Raw genomic sequence first — 23,863 nt, forward strand, 5'->3', positions numbered from 1 at the left:
TCAGCGAGTTGGAGACACCCAGCAACAAGGAACCTTACTAACTTGACAAACCAGGAGACTCTGAATAGAAACCCACAATTCCTGAATGAGTCAGAAAACCGAAATTAAATGTCCATATTCCCCGAATGAGGAAGGACAACCAACAGAGCAATACAATCCGTATACATTCAAATTTTCAAAAAACCCTCACGAGTGCATACTCTAAACCCCATAAACAAGCCTGCAACTTCACCTGCAACGCCGAGGCGGCAAAGAAAGCACGACACCCGCCCCCAAGTACCTCCGAAGAACCGACCTCCCGAATCATCCAACCTGCACCTACTCTATTCGATAAACAATCCCAAGCCCATCTATAACCAAATAGACCGTAGGATCGATAGTAGGTAAACCCTGTAAGGATAAGAACTGCCATGACCGACTTGCCATAGAAGGAATCACATTAGAAGATAAAACTGAAGCCTTCCAGCATTGAGCACACTTACTACGGGTCTTCCAATTAGATTCTAAGTGGACAATGGAAATTGGGACATCGTTCGAGTTATCTTGTCTTCAAACTACGAAAGATGCATAAAATCCCATCTAATATCCAAGACACCAGAACTCTAAAGACCATAGATAGTTGAGCAGTCTCGGAACAGATGGGAACGAGATTCTTCAAAAGAGTGACAAAAAGCACATGTAGGATCAATAGGGTGCCCTCGGGTCGAAATAATGGCTGCTAAAGACAAAGTATTGTGTAACAATTTCCAACCAAATAGTTTCCAACAAGGCAAAATTTGCATGGCCCAAAACTTTCTCCACTAGGAAGAAGAGATTGAGAATCCGCATTACCCATAGAACCGTACCATTCCCACAAATATTAGCATAAGTTAGAGGTGAAAGTTCGGTGTTTGGTTTGGATTTTGGGCCAATCCAAATCCAAACCGAATTAATTCAGTTTTGAAAATTCCAAACCAAACTTAATATTAACATATGGGAACGAGATTCTTCAAAAGAGTGACAAAAAGCACATGTAGGATCAATAGGGTGCCCTCGGGTCGAAATAATGGCTGCTAAAGACAAAGTATTGTGTAACAATTTCCAACCAAATAGTTTCCAACAAGGCAAAATTTGCATGGCCCAAAACTTTCTCCACTAGGAAGAAGAGATTGAGAATCCGCATTACCCATAGAACCGTACCATTCCCACAAATATTAGCATAAGTTAGAGGTGAAAGTTCGGTGTTCGGTTTGGATTTTGGGCCAATCCAAATCCAAACCGAATTAATTCAGTTTTGAAAATTCCAAACCAAACTTAATATGAAACCGAACCAATCCAATCCATATTTGTAAAACCTACCTAATTCGGTTCCAAACCGAAACCAAATTTTTGATTGTTTTTTTTTTAATCACCAAGTTCTTGATTATTATTTGCCCAGATTTATGTGAATAACAATAACAAAAAATTCAATTAAAACTATACTTTGCAGATCTATAAATTGAAGTACATAAACAAATAAATTACAATAAAATTTATAATTTGTAGATCTACAAGTTGAATTAAATAAAAGGAGTAAATTGCAATCACATCTATACTTTGTAGATCTAAGAATTGAAGTAAATATTATTAGATCTAAAAATTGAAGTAAATAATTAAGTTAATTACAATCAAATTTATGGCCTGACGGTATGACGGAGGTGTTGACGGAGTTGGTGAGGGAGGTGTTTGCGCACGCCGTGACAAAGGTGGTGAGGGAGGTTGTCGCCCAACCCTTGACGGAGGTGTTCGCGCACACCATGACGGAAGTGGTGAAGGATCGAAGATGTTTGTGCACTAACGGAGGTGGTGGTGCGCTGCGGATATGAGGGATCAGTACAAAGCTACGAACACCGCACAAACACGAACTGAGGAAAGTGGTGGTGAGATATGTTGATCGGACGGTGGTTAGGAAGGTGGTGGCCAAAGTGAGTGAGGTGATGAGGGAGGATTAGGGTTTTAGTGAGGAAGGTAGTGGCCGCAGTCCGCAGAAGTCAGAAGATGAGAAGAGTGCGTGAAAGGGAAATTGGGGGAAAATGGGAAATAACTTAGGGATTTGCTATATATATATGTTGGGGAATTGGGGAAGTGGGCTGAGATTTCTTTGGGCTTAAAAACTTCGGTTTGGATTCCAGTTTTCGGTTTCTGGAAGCCCCAAACCGAATCCAAATTGAAATATTTTGGTTTCAATTTTTTGGAACCGATCCAAACCGAAAACCGAAAAAAACCAATTCAAATTTCTAATTCGGTTCGGTTTGGATCGGTTTTCGGTTTTTTTCCATATTACTTTCACCCCTAGCATAAGTAGACTTAGTTGAGAAGACACCATCCCTAGTAAACTTCTAATAGATAAAGTCATCCATCAAACGCACCGGCCTGTCTAGCGAGAGAATTCTAGCCACTGTGTCAGATTCAAACAGGCCATGAACAGTCGAAGCATCCCACGTGTAAGAATGCGGATCAATTAAAGCTAAATCAAAGACATTATATCCTCAGACATGTTGTTTAATTATATAAGTGCCTTTTTATTTTCTCAAGAAATTAATCATACTTTGATTTCTTAATCAAATGATATTGAATTCTTTCCTTTCACAAACGATTTTTGCTTGCTTTAAAATAAAGTTATTCTGCATTATATTTATGAATTCAATAACACAATATACTAGAAAGTTTTAAGCATCTCTTATGGTTGTAGATATGAACTTGCTTAGTTGCTTGCAATTTTGAAAATTTCTTGTTACTAGCTTAACCATTGGAGCTAAAACAAAATGAAATTAGCTAGGGGCTGGCTAATGTGCTTGAGAAAAACCTTGCCAAAAAGAGTGGTTGATATATTTAAAGTGTTAATTACTAATGTTAAGTTCATACAAGTAAAAGCTGTCACTTTGTATAAGTTCAGACAAGATAAATTTGGGCAAAAATGATAACCAATGAGATATTACGAGCTCTATATCAAAATGAAACAATTAATAAGCCTAAGTAATGGGATGTTCATATTTATTGAACTGAAATGAACTAATTGGAGCTGAACTAAACTGAGCTAAAATAAATATTTATGAGAGATGGAAATTAGGAGCTGAAATAAACTGATTGGAGCTGAATTGAACTGAACTGAAATTAAGCTGAAGTGAACAGACCCTAAGATAAGCTTAACAGCTCAAGCAAATCATGATGAATAGCGTGATGAATAAAATACAGCCTAAGTCACGTTTATTACAGAGTAATAACATTCTTCTTATTTTCATTCATGAAAAAAAATCATAATTTGTTAACAAAACCACAGAGTCACGAGATATTAATTTCTTTCCTTTCATGAACGATTTAGCTTTAAATTAAAGTTGATGGGCATTTATATTATGAATCAATAATGTAACATACCAAAAGGATTATTAATTTAAGTTTAGCAAAAATAAATAAAGTCACTAAGATTAGGATCATCTATATACAAATTAGGGCATGTTCAGTTCTTAATTTTCTTCTCTCATAAATAATTCAGTTCAATTCCAATCAGTTGATCAATTCAATTCAGCTCAGCTCAATTCAGTAAATTAAAATAGACCCTTAATTCTATTAAATTTAAATAATTTACGATTTTATATAAGTTTAGTTAAGATAAATTCATGTGAAGATAACAAACCGCGTGTTACTGCAATCCCTTGGTAAAAATGAAATACTCGTAATTGATAACCATAAAAGGCAAAACCAATCAATGATTACAGTTTTTATAGTCCATAAAATACCCGAATAAAAAAGGCAAAAAAAGCCACTCAAAATCAGCACTTATATGCAACAAACTACTGTAACGTTCGAAGCAGCAGCAACAACACCATTATTCTACTTAGCTGCTGCTCTATTTAACTGCCCTGTCGCTCTCAATTCTCTTCCAATCTCTCTCAAAAAAAAATTAAAATCCTTTCTTTTTATTTCTCAAAAATTAAAAAAAAAAATGTTGTCAAGAACAAATTCTGTTGGCTGGTTGAATGAAAGAAATGAGGAAAATCCATCAGTTACATGGAACAGAAATCCTTGTGCTGATGCTGCTGCTGCTGTTGCTGTTGCTGTTGCAGTTGGGGGTAACAATGGCGGCGGCCGAGGCGACAACAGAGAAGAACTTGTTGATGGGGTTGATGTTGCTTCATTAGCAACTTTCAAATCAATGCTTGAAGTTGAGAATGAGTGGTATAACACTATCACTAATCCAAATTCTATTACTTTTTCAACTCCAAATGAGGGTTCTGAAAATTTGCTGTTAAATCATATTGATTCATCTTCATCTTGTTCACCTTCACCCTCTGTTTTTAACTCAAATTCTTACTTGTTTTCTTCAAAACCCACCATTTTTAACAACCCTTTAACTCAAGGGTTTGATCTTGGAAGTAATGGGTTTTTTCAGGACACCCAACAACAGCATCATCATCATAATCACCAAATTCCTGATTTGATGAACAGAGGTGTTGTTGGTGGTGGGATTTTAACTGGGTTTAGTGAATTTAGTACTCAAAATGAAATGGATAGTCCAAATTTGGGGTCTAATCCTCATTTTACAAGTTTTCAATTGGGAGAAAATGATGGATTTGGAGTTGGTTCAGGTTCAGGTTCAGGTTCCGGTTCAGGTTCTCGATTTCGAGGGTTTGACGAAGGGTTAGGGAATACAATGTTTATGAATAGAGCATCAAAGTTGTTAAAACCTCTAGATAATTCTGCACCTGTTGGTGCACAACCTACTCTTTTTCAGAAAAGAGCAGCCCTTAGAAAAAGTGGGTTTGCTAATAATAATAGTAATAATAATGATGATTCTGGTAATTTGGGTGGAAATTCTGGGTTGAATTCTGGGGAAAATTCTGGGGGTGATAATAATAATGATAAGAAGAGGAAATTTGGGAATTTGGGTGTTTTAGATAGTGTTAGTTTAGATGGCTCAGCTTTTAATTATGATTCTGATGATTTTACCGAGAATAACAATTTTAAGCTTGGTGGAGATGATGGGGGTAAAAATGGTGGTACTAATTCCAATAATACTAGCACATTAACCGGGGGCGATTCCAAAGGTAAGAAGAAGGGCCTACCGGCTAAGAACCTAATGGCCGAAAGGCGGCGTCGTAAGAAGCTCAATGATAGGCTATACATGCTAAGATCTGTCGTCCCCAAGATCAGTAAGGTGAAGAATTTCTTTAATTTGTTCTTTTTTATCGATTACTCGTGATTTAGTTGATTTTTTTGAATTCAATTGTTACATGTTGTTAGAATTATTCAAAGTTGATTTGTGCTATTATGATATCTCGTGAGTTTAGGCAGTAGACTAGTAGTAGTAGTACTATCATTGATGCTTGGACATTTCAATTTATCCAATCTATTTTCTAGTTGTTGAAATTGAGAGTTTAAAAGTTTGATATTCTTGGTACATCACATCATTGGTTGCAATGTAACGTTACTCTTTGGTGGTGTAAATGCATACTATATGAAAGTTAAGCATTAAATCAACTCACATGAATCTGGTGGACTTGTTATTTATTGTCTATACAAGTGGACCACTGTCCTAAAAGTTAAGTTACATTAGAAGAGACATCTACAACTTCTCTTCTTCAATCTTGTATGTATGTAATTTCGTTTCCTAAATTAAGATAAAATTACTAATGTTGAAGAGACATCCACAACTTCTCTTCTTCAATCTTGTATGTATGTAATTTCGTTTCCTAAATTAAGATAAAATTACTAATGTTGATCTTCAATTTACTAGAACTAGATTATATTGTAACAAACCCATTTGGTTAATAATCATGTAGTACTTGCTTAGTTGTTTTCTTCGAGATTAAGTTTAGATGTTGCTTGCATTTACGCGTTTTTTGGGTTCATTAATCTTGCTTCCCTTGGTAACGTAAGATCGAGGATTGTTTATTTGTAAAAATTTATTGCCACTTTAACAAACTTTTAATTATTAGGTTGTCTAGCTCAAAATAGACGGTTATTGGGGATACGTACACATTTTATTCACATAAACCGTTAGCCTTGAATAAAAAAGATTAATAATTTGCAAACATCCCATTTAAATATTGTTTCAAATTTCAAACAATTTGAGTAATAAATGCTTACCAAGGTTATGGGGATTGCATTCATTCATTTCTGTACTGGTGTACTTTAAGAAAACTAAGCAGTACTTGTCTTATAAGAGTAACTATTACTTTTAGTAAAATAATCTTTGTTAGAGTGAGGAGGACAGTAGTGATAAATTGAATTTCTGGTATTGAGCAATATGATTTTATGGAAAATAATTTATGTAGTCTCAAAGAGCATAGGAAGCTAAAAATGAAGCTATTAAGCATCAATGAATATACTAGTATTTTTTAACACCTATTGACTCGTGATTTTATCATGGATTCCAAAAGTTTCATACATCATAACCGGTATTTCTTATTCAGCATATAAAAAGGCGGGCACATTTGGCTTTTTGTCCTAGTAGGAAGTGTTTTTGGAATATGGAACCAGGGGTTGATGGTGTGTGTGTGTGTGTGTGTGTGTGTGTTGTACTTCTTAGACTCTTAGTGATAGAGAGACATTTTCTGCTGTGACATTTATGTAACTCAATGTAAATGCATGCCTGTTTTGAGCAAAAAGTACTATAATTGGTATCCCTACATGTAAGATTCTTGCTTAATTTGGAGTAGAATACTAGAATAAGTGCTGAAGTTAAGAGAAGATGTAGTCAGATTTCTATATTGCTTGCTGATGTTAACAAAATTTTGCTGTTATACTTTTGAACTGACCAAAAGAAGAATAAAAACTTACCAACAAATGATGTATTGAATTCATTTACAGATGGATAGAGCTTCCATACTTGGGGATGCTATTGAGTATTTGAAGGAGCTGCTGCAAAAGATCAATGATCTCCACAATGAACTGGAATCGACACCCTCTTCATTGCCGCAGCCAACAAATTTCCATCCTTTAACACCGACACTGCCTAACTTGCCATCTCGAATCAAGGAAGAACTCTGTCCTAGCTCATTGCCAAGCCCCAATGGTCAGCCTGCAAGGGTGAGTTTTTGGTCTTCTTTCATGAATTTCCCTCATTAACCTTAGTTACCGTACTTGTTTTCTTCACTAACAATATATGGAAAGTATTCCCTAAATTTAGTAACTTGTATTCTCATACTTTGTTTTGTGAATTAGCCTAAAAATTTGTTTCAGAAGTTTTCCAACTTTTACCTAGCTACTTAATGTCATTTAGATGTCACAAAAATTTGTCTGCTGTACTTTTTTTGTGGCATGCAGAGGCCAAATTTTAAGATTATGCTTCGTTCTAATCTCCAACTATGACAACAACAATTTTAATTTGCAAATTCATGTTCTGAATTCACAATACAACTTGTTTTTGTACAACTTTCTGAATTTTCTAATTTTGTAGATTGAGGTGAGGCTAAGGGAAGGAAGAGCTGTCAACATACACATGTTCTGCGGCCGCAGACCAGGTCTCTTGCTCTCTACCATGAAGACCTTAGATGGTCTTGGTTTAGACATCCAGCAAGCAGTGATCAGCTGCTTCAATGGCTTTGCTATGGACATTTTCCGCGCTGAGGTAACTTTCCCTTTTCTCTATCTTGTATTCATTTGCATCTGTGACTCATGAATTGTGTACTGGTTTAAACTAAACCCCCCTTTCCCAACCAAAAAACAGAGAAGCCAATGCCATGTCAGTAATAAGTACCTGTAATGAATTGAGTCATGCATCAGATTGTCATTCGACAAGATGATATTGATAACATGTCAGCAATAATTGTTGTAGTAGCATACGTCGTTTATCTGTTGCGCTTTCAGAGATGCATATCTCACTGATGGCTTTCATTGTTGTCCTTTTCAGCAATGCAAGGATGGGCAGGATCTGCACCCTGACCAAATCAAAGCTATGCTCTTGGATTTAACCACCTTCCATGGCTCGACAGTAGTGGGAAACGGCAACGTGTGAATCAAATGGTGACTGTTGTTTCAAGATTTGGATCCAAAGAAGATGATAAAGAAGTTTGTTGTTTTCAAAACATATTTGTTTTTACCCCCTTTAAGAACTATTTTAGTTTAAGAGATATTTGAAGTTGAAATGGTGGTCAGCTTGAAGGCTTTTGTCTATTCTTAGTTTGATCTACCTTCATTTTCATTTTAGGTGCTTTTGATTTTCTGGATTAGCTTATCTGTAGTTTTTACAATTTTAATAGAAGTAAACTTTTCATAAATTTCCAATTGTTTGGATATACCTGACCAAAGATGAGAATTTACTCGTATATTTGGTATAGATTTTTCTCAACTTTTTTAGATGAGATTTTCCGTAAATTTAAAAAGTCGCCTCTTTTTACTTAACGCCTCTAGTGTAGTGAATAAAAGGATAACAACCTGTCTTGTGTGCGACCGGCCACACCATGTGACCACTTAAAATAACCCCTATAACATTGATTTAGTAACCCTTATAATACCGATCAAGTAACCCCTATAACATTGACCGAATAACTCTATAACAATGACGAAGTAACTCCTTTAACACTGACTAAGTAATCCTCATTATACTAGCGAAGTAACCGCTATAGTGACTGGCCACACGGTACTTTGTGAAAGGCTAATTATCATTCATAAAGTGTATTTTCTTTGTTTCTCTACATACTGAGTACTACTTGTTAAATATTGGGGAAAATAGTTCTCTTATTTTTCCATTGTATTTTTCCATTCATAATATTCGGCCACATTACAATATATAAATATTGTTTTCAATCTCTCCTCTTATAGAAATTCTCGTGTTTTCCATCCCAAGATTCTCTAGGGCTCTTGATACCATGTTAAATTATTGGAGAAAAGTTCTCTCTATATTATTTCCATTGTACTTTCCCTTCTATCATATTCCATCACATGACATGCACAAAGTCTTATATGTGGCTAGCCACACACATATAAGACAATTAATTAAGTAATGGGGAGTTACGATGATGCGCAAATGGGGTACCTTATCGTATGTAAATTACTTAAAAGAAAAAAAAAATGAGTTACTTTTTATTTCTTAATTACTTGTTTTGACTCATATAATGAATTTGGGTTACTTTTATAGACGACATGGGTTACTCTTATGAAAAAATGAGGTTAATTATATATATAAATGAAGATTACTCTTATAAAACAATGGGGCCACATCGTGTGGCTGGCCACATACGAGACTAGCCCACACAAAGTCTTATATGTGGCTAGCCACACCGTGTGGCCAGCCACTATAGGGGTTACTTTGCTAGTGTAATAAGGGTTACTTGATCAATGTTAAATTAAAGGGGTTACTTCATCATTGTTATAGAGTTACTCGGTTAATGTTATAGGGGTTACTTGATTGATATTACAGGGGTTACTTAATCAATCTTATAGGGGTTACTTTAAGTGATCACACGGTGTGGCCGGCAGCACACAAGACGGCACAAACTCTTATATGTGGCTGGCCACACCATGTGGTCAGCCACTATAAGGGTTACTTCACTAGTGTAATGGGGGTTACTTGGTCAGTCTTAAAGGGGTTACTTCGTCATTGTTATAGAGTTACTCGGTCAATGTTATAGGAGTTACTCGGTCGGTATTATAGGGGTTACTTAATCAATGTTATAGGGGTTACTTTAAGTGGCCACACGGTGTTGCCGGCCGCACACAAGACGGGCTATATTCTTAATTTAACCCTAATATTCTTAATTATTAACTTTCTAAATCTATCATAATACATAACATACAAGTATATCTTTTCACAATAATATCTCATATGATATTTTTCTCATAATATCATATCACAATACATTCTTATCTCAATACTACTTCAAACGGAGCATTCCTTAATGAAAACTTTGATAGTAAATCATTACATCTTCTGCAATACATCATCATATGAAATCTTATCAAATTCATGGTGATTATTTTATAAATATTAACTTTATCATAACCAAAAAAAAAAAAAACAATTTTCATTTTTACAAAACTAAAGGTGTTCATGGTTTTTTTATTTTTTATTTTTTATTTTTTTGTTTGTTTACAAATGATGAAAAGCCAGTAGATAAAACAAAAAGATTAGTAGACAATAAAACGTTGTACAAGGTCCAGTCCGACACAGTGGGACTATATATATATGGACCAGGTTGAATTCTAAAAAGTTTGTACTGAAATTGAACTAAAATTCTATTGATTGTCAGATTTAAACTTGTATTTGCTCTAAAACTTTTCATATTCCCTCTATTTTTTTAGTTACACTTGGATATCATTATCTTCACTAGTCGTCTAGTCACATCTCGGTTTTGACTTGATTCTTTTATCAAGATTTTTAAAACAATGTTATTGTGTGATATGTTATTGGATTAGTCACGTTACATATATTTTCATAAGATCTTAAAAAATTAACAATCAAAATCATGTCTTTGTATGCATGTTTGATCAAAGTGTAACTTTCAAACTTTGCGAATCTATTAGCATTGGACGCTCTATTGTAAAATTCTACTCACTATGTAGAAGATACGTAAGGCCTGTTCTCATACGTTGAAATTCAGTTCAGTTCAGCTCAGTTCAACTTAGCTCAACTCAGCTCAGTTCAGTTCAACTCCTAATATCCTTCTCTTATAAAAAAAAAATATTCATTTTATTTCACTTCAGTTCAGCTCAATTCAGCTCATTTCAGTCAATGAGAACAGACCCGTAGTACTACATTGATAACAGTATAACACACTTATGCATTAGAAATCCTCCTCGTAAGGATTTCCTAATGTTTTTCCTTTTTTCTTACCACGTTATAACACACTAAATACTTGCAGAGTTATAGTGTACACGCAGTTTCTATATTATTTAGTTATTAAATTACAAGTCCAATTAAAAAACCTCAAGTTCTATAAAAAAAAAAAAAAGAACCCGAAATTACCATTCAATATTAGCGCTTTATAGCTCAACGAGAAAACTCCTAATTAAAGAAACTAGGGTCAAAGAGACTCAAAGGAGAACAGCCTTAGAAACGCCAAAACTCCAGCAAGTTCCTAGGGTTACAATTTAATGTGAATGCTTAATAGTGTGTTTGGATTGAAGGAAATGGAGGAAAAGGAAGGGAAGAGAAATGGAGAGATGGAGTATCTTTCATTTAGATAGCAAATGAGGGAGGGAATTGGAGTGGAGAGAAATAGAATGATTAAATTGTAGGAAATTGATCCCTCCAACAATGGAGAGATTTGGAAAGAAAACTTATCATTCTTCCCTCCCCTTCCTTTCCCTCCCCTTCTTTCTTTTCCTTGCCCTTTCTTTATCCAAACAAACTGTAAGAGCCTCAACGAGAAGAGAGGTTTCAATTTGTTCATGATGGCTGCTTCAAAATCAAAAGGAGCCTCAACGAGAAGAGAGGTTTCAATTTGTTCATGATGGCTGCTTCAAAATCAAAAGGAGCCACAAGCGAGATGCACAAGTACACTATGAGCATGCACCCATCGGCCTATTTATCCCCATTCGTAGGGTGCAAAGACGCATCCTACACCATACCAAAAACAATTAACCAAATTACAATATCTGTAAACAACCTAATAGAAGAAACCCAGGTGAACTGGCATCTATTTCTCATGAACTTTTTTTTTTTTTTTTTTTGACGGGATATTTCTCATGAACTTAAATAATAAAATATACATAAAAATCCATTGACCTATTTTAACATTAAATGCTCTTCCAGTTCCTTAGTGCTGGAATTTTTGACAGGGCAAAGAAAGAATTATTAGCATAATACATTGGCCAATGCCGAGCATTTTTGTCCTACAATTTGATTTCAGGTGAGCTGCAAACACCGATCCTACTTATACAGTATACTCCTGCCAAGCATTTCACTACAACATCTACATGCAGCTGCCATCAGAAATTCAGAATCATCTGCTGCTATCTTACATTGGACTGAACCTGGAAACAGAGTTCATGTCCGATTCAACATGACAATCCAGGAAGTGAGATATATCGGCAGAATTGAAGCTTCAAGGATGAGAAGATATAATAGAACAGCTAAAATCATTAGATACGCAAGCACTTACTTACATTAAAAGGCTGGTCAGGGATAAAAACGGCTATTTACAAGATTGATTCGAGGCTGCAAGGCTAATAATGCCTCTTTGCAATTAAGGTATACATATATTATGTATATGGAACACCAAAAGACTACAGAATACGTCCAAAATTGGGAGTAATATAGACGGACTATACTCAATCTTCCATCCTGAAGATGGCCTCAATGCCACACCTAGACCTGTCCCAACAAGACCACAGGTAACGCACATACTCCTATATCGATGCCAGCTCCAAGAATCTGCCAAAAAAACAATAGTAAAAAACAGTCAGGCAGCTAGTAAAAACTCAAATCATAGTAAAGAGTGATCAAAATATTGGACAATACCTAATTACACACCTAGAAAGGCTAAAATCATAAAGGTCATCTACTAATGGCTTTCAGCATTAGATGCTGATGAAGGTAGTGATTGCTTTGCTTCTTTTAAATCTGAACAGCCAGCAGCTGGCATATTCTCATCAATTTTGGAATTTTGCCTCGGCGTCATCTTCTGTACTTCCTCTTTTGTGTAGATGAGAATTTTCCGCACCATGCCACAGAATTCCCTGAGTCAATTTGCAAATAAATTAAACTTCGGAACCAAAATTGACAAGTTGATAAGCTATTTGAATAGAGAAGCAACACATACTGCCATGGATCATCCCCAACCAGCATCATATCACCCTCCTCATCAGTGTAGACAATTAGCCAATTCTTCTCAGGGTTCTTGAGCTCCCCGTTGAAATCAAACAAGCAATCCAATTCTTCAACCAGCTGATCATAGTTGTTAAACTTTGAGAGATCAACAGACCTGCCAAGGGCAATCCCCTGCTTTTGTACCTGAATTCAAGAAAAGTTAGTCATGGTCTCTTTGACACACTTAGAACTATAATGACCAGGGGTAAAAAGATATTGAAAAATGAGGTAGATCCTAAAGTACCTTAGTACAGCTCCTGGAGGAATGCCCTTGTCCTTTCACTTGTGCATCTCGGGAAAGTGATTGAGAGCTTGGCATTCTCTTTTCCTGCTCGCTGCATGCAGGCAAGTTGTCCATCTGCTTGGAACCCTTGGACTGTTCTGAACTTCGATCAGATTCACAATTGTACAGAGGATGCAACGTGGGAGTCAGAGGAGTTGAAGGCTCGTCAAGATGTCTTTTGCTCGAGGCAGAAAAGTCCTGCGTTGTAGAGCTGCTAATGAGGGGAATGCCAAATAATTTATAGTTCCCATCCTTCTGCTTGATAGGCTCGTGGTCATTCCGTGAGGGCTGCATTGCAGTCTCTCTGGTTGGAGCATGATTATCAAAATATGATTGGCCTGGGGGAGGCATTAGCCAGTTTCCATCGTGATTATCAATTCTATGACCACGAAGCATGGCCATGTCACTTAAGCCTCCATACCTCACATTTCCTTGGGCCTGATATGAGACATTGCTACTTGGTGAATGAATTTTCATATTTGATTCTGACATATTTAACGAAAGACTACCAGGCATCATGGACCAGGAATTTCCGAGCATGCTAAATCTGCCATCTTGATCTAATATAGTCTTTTTCATAGGTGACGTAGCTGCAGTTTGATAAGGCGAGTGAAATCCAGAAGCTGTTTCATTATGGACACCAAATGTTGACAACAGATCAGCATATGCTGGTTCAGGCCTCATGGATGATATCCAATTTTCATACGCATATTTCCGTGAAGCTTTGACATTGTCAGCTTTTTCATCATCGATAGAATTGGGCCACACATTAGGTTTCTCTGCATTTTCAGAATCATTGCTGTCTACAAGGTTAGGTCTCAAGGTCGGATATTCATGACCTTGCAAGACCCTTGAATACCCACCAACAGGTGAAGTGTCTGCTGCCACTTTAGACAAACCTGGTCAACAACAAATCAATCAGCCAATAATGATAGGGATTTGGAAGTGAAATTGCCTCCTAATACCTATATGCAATGCAGGAAGTCCAAAACAACAATTACCTTCTCTTGTATGAACAGAGGTCTCTGAAGATTGAGTAACCACATTTACACGAGGTCGTTTTGCTCTACTCACTGGAAGGGGATTTATTGTTGGAGGAGTAAGAGCAGGTTCAGTTTGCCAGGGAGAGACCCTATCTGGACGAGGTATAGTGGAAGTTTCATCCCAGCGAACCTGTAAAAAGTAGCATTGCTTCAGTAGTTCCCAATAGGTCTACAATAATGATATTAAGGACCACAGTAAAAGCAATGGCATACCTTCAAACACCTCCACTTAGAGTCTTGCCATCTGTGGGGATTGGCGTCTTCCATGCCAACAATAGTTCCTGTAAACCTACAAATTCAAAAAAGAACAAAAATCAACTGACACATTTCAGCATATCACACAAACTGACATCTGAGGCAAAGATCAAAACATATACATTTCCTGTAAAAGTCATATAATAACAGTTCCAATATCTGCTCATACAGGAGAAGGATTACATCTTTTGCCAATAACTAAAAGGTGTACCTTTGCTCTGGAGACTCTTCCCCTTCAAATCTCATCTTAAATCTCATCCCTATGGAGTACTGATTCTTCAAAGACTCCATGTATTGATCATATGGAACAATAAATTGAGCAGGACTTGTCCTGCAAGAAAATTTTACTCCAGAGGTAAGTAAGGCACCCCTGACTTGTTATTCCAGCTGCAACCAATTGTCTTATGCAAGTTCAAGCAGACTAAGAAAGGGTAACAACAGTATGAAGCAAAAATACCACTTAGTCGACATGTTAATGGCATACAATTGGGCACAATCATGACAATTTAAACATACCTAGGCTTGTAGTAAACGGTAAACATGGTCCCAGAGCTGATTGCATGCAATGCTGTTGCTAGAACTCCAAGATGCATACTGTGACTTGATATGACAGATGATGGCACAACACCCTGCTGCCTCATTGCACGCCTCACTCCAACACGGAGTTCACCATTCTCACCTCTAGGAAATAAAATAAAAAAATATATATATTTACAGCTTAACATGAGCTTAGTCTCAAAGTGTAGCATATTGAAAAATAATCAAAATTGGAGAAGACAAAAAACCTGAGAAAAATAAATGCGTCACCAGCCACAAGTCTTTTTGAGCTAACAAACACACTCCAGCCACTTTGTAGCAGATGCCTCCTGGGTTGACCTGGCAATCAAAAAATCAAGAAATTTAACAATGGACTTATAGACCTCTTACAAAATGAGCCAAACACATCACAAGTCCACGAGAATTGTTCAAATGTGTGACGAAGGACAAAAACCATCTAATTATCCAACATCCCCAGAGAATCACATGTGTAATATAATGACAGGTGATTCTTGTTAATGATGGTTGAAGAAGTGATCCAATGATCAAAGTATCCCCAAGACAAACTTCTTTTTAGATTACTTGTACCAGCAATTTTCAAGAGCACATACATGTATGGCGACGACAGTTCTAGCTTATCTAACTATGTCTACAATGAGACACCAAAAGGTAAGAGGAAAACAGAAATGAAACTAAACTGAAATTTTCACAGCATCAGTGCGGAGAGCTACACTGCTAAAAGTGAAATTAACATATTACTAAATTGGAAGAGCTACAAACATCAATAATCTGCTAAAGCACACCACACAGGACAGTATACTGCAAAGAAGAGTAGCCACTACAGAGAAATTCTACCTCGGAAAATATGCCTGAAACGCCATTCATGTCCATGTAGATCCTTGGCTACCAACTCTTGTGTAGGTGGTTGTCGAGACATATCCTACAATACAAAATCTCAAAAATCAATATAAAATCTCAAAAATCAATATAAAATCTCAAAAAACAAAAGGCAATCACCATCCATGGCAAAAAAGACAAAGCTATCAACACTCACCAAGGGTGGAAGGCATTCATCAGCATGTCGCCTAAGCACCGAGAACCCACCATGAGTACTCGTATCAGACGCAGTCAATGTCTTACAAAACGAGTGAACATGAAAGTGCGGTTGTGGATCAGGTGAAGTTCCCTTCTCTTTAACACTCTCTTCAGGCTACAATCAACAACAACAACAACAACAATAACAAAACTTAATATAATAAACACCCAATTTCTACAAAAGTCTAAACCAAACTTTCCATAAAAGTAGCTCACTTACTACAGGAAGTAACATCACTTGGGCGTATACTTCATCTGTCTCCGGTTCAGCCTATATAATTAATTATAATAACATTCATTAACCATCATCTATATTACTAAAAATACAATCAAAATCACTCAAAACACACAAAATCTAACCTTCAATTGCACATCGATTACGCGACACAAGATCTTCCATGGTAGACTATAATTAGGCATTTGCTTATCAGCAGCTTGATTAGTAGAAGCCTCCACCTAATCAAACCCCAAAACCCCAAAAATTGACTGAGTAAACTACTGTAGCAACCCAAATTGACCAAGAAAATTATTCCAAAAACAGAAACAATCTAAACCCAGATCCATTCTAACCAAGAACATCAATAATAATTTCATAAATTCCAAATAAATAGGTAAAAAAAAATATTAAAATAATTCATCCCAGATATTTTAATTATTAAAAAAAAAAAAAAAAAAAAAAAAAAAAGCAGATAATTAAGAAAAATCCAACCTGCTCAATATGTCCTTGAGGAAAGTAATAAACAAGCTCATTTGGACGAGGCACTGTCACCAAAGGACCAGCACAAGCATGCCACAACTCCTTATACAGCGCTGTTTCCGGATCCACTGCACCCCAAATTTCTATCATTTATCAAACAATTCATTTTAATTAATTTAAATTAAAATTAAAAATTGTACTGTACTTATCATACACCCTAATACACCAGATCATAAACCCTTATTACAATACATTATATCCGCCGGAAAACTCGCCGGAATTACCTTTTCCGGTACCTCCTCCGCCGCCGGCGTGTGCTTGTTGGTGTTTTCCTGGTTTGTTCGTCGCTTCTTCCGTCGCTTTCATTGACGCCACCTCCGATGAACTCATTTTTTATACCAATCAACAAATCAGTAGTTCAGCTGTATTCACCACCACAGATCTCTCATCTGTTCTTCAGTTACCAAGTAGTGATGAGTTGATGAGAAAGAGAAAACGAGAAAAATGGAGTGAATTTTTTTTATTTTAAATTTATAATTAATTTTTAGAGAGAGAAATAGGGGAAAATGGAGGAGAGAGAAAGAAGAAGAATGGAGGAAAAAAGAGAGTTGTGAGGTCGTCAAAAAACGGAGGGAATAAAGAGTAACAATGGTCAAGAGTAAAGAGAGAGAGATGGAAACGGGTGATAGCCGGTGAGAAAAAAAGGGTTGACCGGGAACAGGCGGTAAGAAGTGATAGATGCCGGCACTTGATTGGTTGGGGATTTGGGGGTAATCTGCCCATTCCTCACTACAAATCCACACTCTCTATTACATTAATTAATTACGTTATAAAGAGGACTACTTTTAGTTTACTTTAATACTAATCCTTTCAAAGAGTATGTTTTTATTAAGGGGAAAATTAATAGGGATAGTCCTAACTTTTAGGGCTGTTTTCTCTTTTCAAGAGTATCATTTTTTAAATTTTTTTTTTTTTACTCTGTCCTTTTTTATTCTTTGTGTTTTTTTTTTTCATTCTTTATAATCTTATTTTAAATTTAAATGTAATTTTAAATTATTATGTCCTGTTCATTTTACCTTAAAAAAATAATACTTAGTGATCAGTTTAGTAAAATTAAATTCAACTTAGTAAAAATAATTTCAGTTTAATAAATCCGTAAACTTAAAGATGAAATATAATAGAAAATCAGTATAAAAAAAAATAATGATAATAATTTCAGTTCAGCACAAATAATTTCAGTTCAGTAAAATTAATTTCAGTTCACTAAAAATAATTTAACTTCAGCAAAAATAACTTCAGTTCAGTAAAAATTATTTCAATTCAGCAAAAATAAGGTGAAGTGAACGGGACCTTACTTTGTATGTTGTACTTGATATTCTCATTTGGAATTTCGACATTATTCAAAAGATGCGAGAATCTTCTAAATTATTCTTAATGTATAAAATATAAAGTTGGGTCTTGTTTAATTTGTTTCAATAAATAATTTATTTATATACAATTATTATACTTCCTTTGTTTTCCTAAATGTTACCTGCGTGCTTGCATTTTATGCGGTTTTAACACACTATTTTGACAATTAATTTTTTTGATTGTGAATTATTAAAACATTTGTTAAAATAGGGTTAGTGGGAGAGATAACTTATAAAATAATGGTGGTCCTTTCCAAATATAGAAGTGTTGCGGTCAATATGAAACGGAGCGAGTATAAAAGTTGATATGTTGAAAAAAATTCATAACAATATACGAATCTAATAAGATCCCCAACTTGATAATGTTATTTCCTATAAATACATAATTAGACATGGTCAAGATTATAAATCTTTGGCCTTGTGAATAGTAAATGGGTAGAAGACATAGTACATCTTACTAATATGCAATTAAAGATATTCATGGTCAATGTAAAGCATTGACAAACATGTACGGTTAAAACGAGAAGATCATTGTGAAACGACAGGAGTGTGGTATTTCTGATATGATTTCTATACTTCTTACACAATTAGAATTTAATATGGTTTTGGTTATTTCTTATGCGGTTCCTATAGTTTCAATGAATTATATTGTACATTCTTTATTTCAAAATAAGTATTTCACTTTGACAAATAAATCTATCAATACTCAATACACAATTTTGATTATTAAATCATGGTATGTTCTAATTTACTGAACCGAGCTGAGATGAACTGATTGGAGCTAAACTGAACTGAACTGAATATAGCTGAAATGAATTTTTTATGAGAGAAGGAAATTAGGAGCTGAACTGAAATGATTGAAGCTGAACTGAAATTTAGCTGAAGAGAATAGACCCCTAATACCTTATTATATTCAATTCAACCAATTAATAGACTCAACTCAAGCTGTATTTAATTTCTTTCATTGTTCATCATCTAATTATAACCTACCCAACAAATTAAATTCAAATCAAATTAAACTAAAATTAAACTCAATTGAATAACATGACATTAAGAGCATAGAGATTTGTTGTGACACAATTTACTTACCTCCATCCGTTAATTGTTATGTGCTACTTAGGAGTATTATTTATGAGATATAAATTAAAATATTGCAAAGTTGCACATAAAATTTAACGGAGGTAGTATTTTTTTTTTTTAATAACAATTGTTATTTTCCCAAAGCTAAAATGAGAATATCAAAATACCAACATGAGATATTTTTAAATAAGTTAGGATTATGGTAACGAATAAAGATCCATAAAAGTAAAGAATATTGGAGAAAATCAAGTTTATTTACTTTATTAGGTTGATTTACTTAATTATTTACAAAATTTGTAAATCAGCCACCATTTTTTTCAAATAGATAAAATGACAAAATACCCCATTCACAAGATGAAATGACAAACTAAATTATTAGCGGAAATGACACTACTAAACTACCCCCTAATTTACAACTTTTTATACTACGTAAATCAAACTTATACACTGAGTGTTCCTCAAATATTCATATTAAATTTTCCTTTATAAAAGTAGAAGTATTTTACAAGACCCTAAAATAATATGGAGTACAATAGAACACCATTATTGGTTTGGTTTTGGTGGGTGGTTAGTTTTTGTTATTTTTGATAGTGAGGTAGTTTAAGTGCTTAACCATGGTTACCTTATGTTTACAGATTTATATCATCTTTCCTTTATTTCCCAACCACCAAATGTTACCATAAATAGTGGGTTTGTTTCCCCTTCATTTGATAGTTTTAGCTTTTATCAAAGTTTTGTGTCTTGTTTAATTTGGTAATATTGAGAGTTAATGTGATGTTGCCTTTCCATAAGGCTAACAATGCCATACAAGGTTACACTCACTTGTATTAGTAAAGGTTGTTGGGTGCATCTCTTTAAATTAATATCTCTTGGGTTTTTTCGTATTATCACTTGCCTTTATTATGCCCTCTTCCCATTTTTTCAACCCTAATTTATTTTTATTCTTACTTTGACGCAACTGTTTTTCCTTGGTCTACACTCATTTACTAGGGGGGTAATAAATACTTACTCCGTAGTAGAGTAACACTCCACCTGTTTCTTTAAATCCAGTACTCCAATCCCATCGTTTTAAAATAAAGCCCCTATTTGACTAACACAGTGACCCTGTTCTTTAGAGCTGCTCTGCTTTGTCCTACTTTGTACTGTTCTACTCTGCTTTGCTGAAGTCTGCTCTGTCCTACCCTGCTCCGCAGTGTGTGGAACTCTATCCCTGCTCTGCTCTGTTCTGCTCTACACTGCTCTGCTGTGTCCTACTCTGCTTTGCCTAGAAACTCAAAAGAACGAGATTATCAATAGGTGTCAATAATTAGTAATCGTACATCGAATAGAGTTTTAGGGCATGTTCACATTTACAAAGTGAACTGAACTGAATAGAGCTGAAATGAATATTTTATGAGAGAAGAAAAGTAGGAGTTAAACTGAAGTGAAATGAATAGAGATGAAATGGATATTTTATGAGAGAATGAAAGTAAGAGCTAAACTGAGCTAAACTGAACTGAAATTAAGCTGAAGTGAACAAGCCTTTAGAAAAATTATATAGGATGGTTTGTTAGCTAAATATTAATCAAAACAAATGAGAACAAAGTTTCACAATTAACATTCTTTGTAAATAATGCTCATATATCTTATAGCAATGGCTCGTACATGCATGAGGTGAGATCCAACTTAGATCAAAATCTAATAACCCTATAGCAAAGTAGTGAAGAAGTAGCTATAATTGTCAAGGTCACAACTCACAAGTGGAGTTTGTGAGTAAGCAAAGCGATTAAAACACGTAATTAAAGTCGAACCTACAAGCCATGTTAAGTTTTGTCCTTGGTAAAACCATAAACACCATATTTGGGCAAACATAAGCTAATGAAACTTTTTAATTCCGTAAATGTTTTGCTTAGTATACAAAGGACCACAACTTTCCCTTTGTAATATGAGTAACTATCACTCCCCATTAATTTTAAGTACCCTCTAGCTTCCAACAAGACGTAAAGTATTATTTCACCTTCAATTATTTTTCATACCCAAATACTATGAAAGTTATACGATGCTTTGAATTAGCACCTAGCTTTTTTACGTGGCACGCATTTAGAACATTTAAATTGAACGTGATAACATTTTAGTCATCAACTCAATAAAAAGTCTTTGGATAATTACTTGGCAAATCGAGCTTATTATCAAAAACACTTGCTCTCGTTCTCTTGGCTCAAATTCATGGAGTTTCCAGCACATCTACCAAGAAACAAATCGCGCAATTGATTAGATACCTAATGTAAGCCATTTAGTATTTGATAATATGGATATATATATATATATATATATATATATATATATATATATATATATATATATATATATATATATATATATATATATATATATATATATATATATATATATATATATATATATATATAATATATATATTTTGATGTTTGTAATAACTCTAGCGTGTTTACTAATTTTTTAATTTAGATACATTAGGAAGTTCCCTTGTAAGTGATTGAGCGGAGGGCTTTCTAATGATTATTTATCTTGCCCAATATAAAAAAAAAAAAAAAATACACTTTAATAATCCCAACTCACTACAAAAAAAATGAGAATAGGCAACACTTAAGATTGCAACACTTACAGAAATGATACTCTTAGTAATCTAAAGCAACAATATTTATTTGTTACATTGAACTAAAGTAACAGATAAAAAAGTGTTGCTCTAGAATATATAAGGCTACAGTCGCTTAAAGTGTTACCTTTTTCTAGTCTAAGACAACAAACATAATAATTGTTGCATGAAAAGATAACAATAACAAAACTATTGTTTGAAATTGTAACATTAATATCTATGTTGCCATCTACGACAACATTTATATTAAAAAGACAACATAATTTAAGATATTGCTTTTATGGCGAGTGTGTGTAATGTGTGATATATATATATATAGTTTGGTGGAGTTGGTGGTGAAGTCACCTTGTGACTTTGAGGTCACAAGTTCGAGCCCTACAACCTACTAAATGCTTGGGAGTGGCAACATTTAGAAACATTTTTGAATTGTCTCCTTAGATGGCAACATTTTTCATTTGTTGTCTTTGTAAAAGTGTTGCCTTATGTATTATTTTACCTTGGTTTTCAAAATTGTTGCCTTTGAATAAAAATGTGTTGCCTTATGAATAGACAATGGGGGCATATACTACGCCTCATATGTGTTGCCTTAGCTACAAGGCAACACTTTTGTTATATTAGGCAATGATTTTTCACTGTTACCTTTGCTTTATTTTGTTGTAGTGACTATGGGCGATTTACCTACAATAATCCCAACGTTTATTTTCTAATAATCCTAACTATTAGGTGAGTTTTCCTCCAGCAGTCCCAAAAATCTGTTACCTGCTAAAAAGGCAAACTTTTTTTAACAAAAAAAACGCCACATGTCATAACATGATTGGCTTAATATTTAAAAAAAAAAAAAAAAAAAAAACAAAAGTCATCCCAGCCACCCCCTCCTCCCTTCAGCCACCTTACATTCACCATGAAACCCAGGCCATAGCGGCTCAAACCCTTTTTTTGTCACCCAACACCGCGGCTCTGCCACCTCCACCATCGCCTACCCCCTCCGACCAGCCGCAGCAGCGCAGCCCCACCTGAAGAACACCTACGAAACTCCCTTCTCTCTCCTTCTCGTGCCTCTTTCTCTCTCCTCCGCCGACGAACACCCACGATTCCACGAACACCAACCGAATTCTCAACGTCGACCTCATCTTCAACCTCCAGACCCAATCCACGCCTGTGACGACCTTTAAGGTGGTCAAATTCGAGGTTGGGCTCTCTTTTTGGGGATTGGGGAGGGCTGGTTGGGCGATTTCAGGGGTTGGGGTGGGTGGTAGAGGCTGGCCGACTATTTTCGCTGGTTGGCCGGCCGATTTCCGGCGAGATCGAGGGTTGTGGTTAGGGTTCCGGCGAGGTTTGTTGTTTGGGGGTGGGGGAGAGAGTGGCTGGCATTTTGGGTTTTTATTATTTTTTTTTTTTAAAAATTGACCAATCACGTGTTGACACGTGTCATGGTACATGTTATAATAGGTCGTTGACTTTGTGTTTATCGGTTGGGACTGCTGGAGGAAAACTCAACGCATAGTTGGGATTATTAGAAAATAAACGTTATTTGGGATTATTGTAGGTAAATCGCCCATAGTTGGGGTTATTAAAGTGTATTTTTCCAAAAAAAAAAAAAAAAAAAAAAAAAAAAAAAAAAAAAAAAAAAAAAAAAAAAAAGTGGCTTGAGCTTAATTGAATTATAACAAATACTCCGTACTATTAATAAAATAGATAGTATGTTTTGGGGAATATCTTTAATTATTATACACAAAGGTTAGGAATTGATGAAATTTCTTAAAAATTCACATGTGAATATAATTGTTGTCATAGTGAAGAAGGGCAAAGAAAATGATTAATATGAAGTATATAAAATTGGCGACCTAAAACATTAATATTTTATTATATACTTTGAAAAAAATAAAAAAAGTATCAAACTAAAAAAACCAAATACTCTGTTCTCTCTCCTCTAAAAAGAAAACCCTCCTGTAACCTAGAACTCACCGGAGTTCCGGCGCCGCGGCCGGTTCTCCGGCGGGTTCCTCTTCTATGTATTCAGCTTTTCTTTGCTCGCGTTCCAGCGTTGAAGGTGAAGTGGAACCAGGCTCCCAGCGGGCTTC

General features: G+C 35.2%; 2 protein-coding genes across 6 annotated transcripts; one reads left to right on the forward strand and one right to left on the reverse strand.

Annotated features, from left to right (window-relative positions):
• Window positions 1-3,848: 3,848 nt before the first annotated feature.
• On the forward strand, window positions 3,849-8,237 carry LOC145600522 (transcription factor ICE1-like). The gene is made up of 4 exons (XM_081656408.1): window positions 3,849-5,173; window positions 6,829-7,047; window positions 7,418-7,588; window positions 7,871-8,237. The coding sequence occupies exons 1-4, from the start codon at window positions 3,962-3,964 to the stop codon at window positions 7,973-7,975; spliced, it is 1,707 nt and encodes a 568-aa protein (XP_081512534.1). The 5' UTR covers window positions 3,849-3,961; the 3' UTR covers window positions 7,976-8,237.
• Window positions 8,238-11,571: 3,334 nt separating this feature from the next.
• Window positions 11,572-17,312, reverse strand: LOC145600530 (auxin response factor 2B-like). 5 transcript variants are annotated; one of them, XR_014104297.1, is made up of 16 exons: window positions 16,964-17,312; window positions 16,692-16,822; window positions 16,343-16,438; window positions 16,203-16,253; window positions 15,942-16,097; window positions 15,743-15,827; window positions 15,136-15,226; window positions 14,867-15,031; window positions 14,562-14,681; window positions 14,309-14,384; window positions 14,054-14,225; window positions 13,014-13,951; window positions 12,723-12,913; window positions 12,422-12,639; window positions 12,067-12,334; window positions 11,572-11,934 (listed from the first exon to the last, which is right to left on the reverse strand). XR_014104297.1 is itself a non-coding variant. In XM_081656427.1 (15 exons), exons 1-14 carry the CDS (start codon window positions 17,067-17,069, stop codon window positions 12,465-12,467), a joined length of 2,538 nt encoding a protein of 845 aa, XP_081512553.1. In that variant the 5' UTR covers window positions 17,070-17,312; the 3' UTR covers window positions 11,672-12,334; window positions 12,422-12,464. The 5 variants fall into 5 exon arrangements, 3 of the variants coding, with proteins under 3 accessions (XP_081512553.1, XP_081512545.1, XP_081512542.1); XR_014104296.1 differs by having other exon boundaries at window positions 11,672-11,934; window positions 12,063-12,334; XM_081656427.1 differs by having other exon boundaries at window positions 11,672-12,334; window positions 16,692-16,807.
• Between the last annotated feature and the right edge of the window lie 6,551 nt (window positions 17,313-23,863).

The sequence above is a fragment of the Chenopodium album genome, chromosome 2 (assembly GCF_948465745.1).
Source record: "Chenopodium album chromosome 2, dcCheAlbu1.1, whole genome shotgun sequence".
NCBI classification, from domain to species: Eukaryota; Viridiplantae; Streptophyta; class Magnoliopsida; order Caryophyllales; family Amaranthaceae; genus Chenopodium; species Chenopodium album.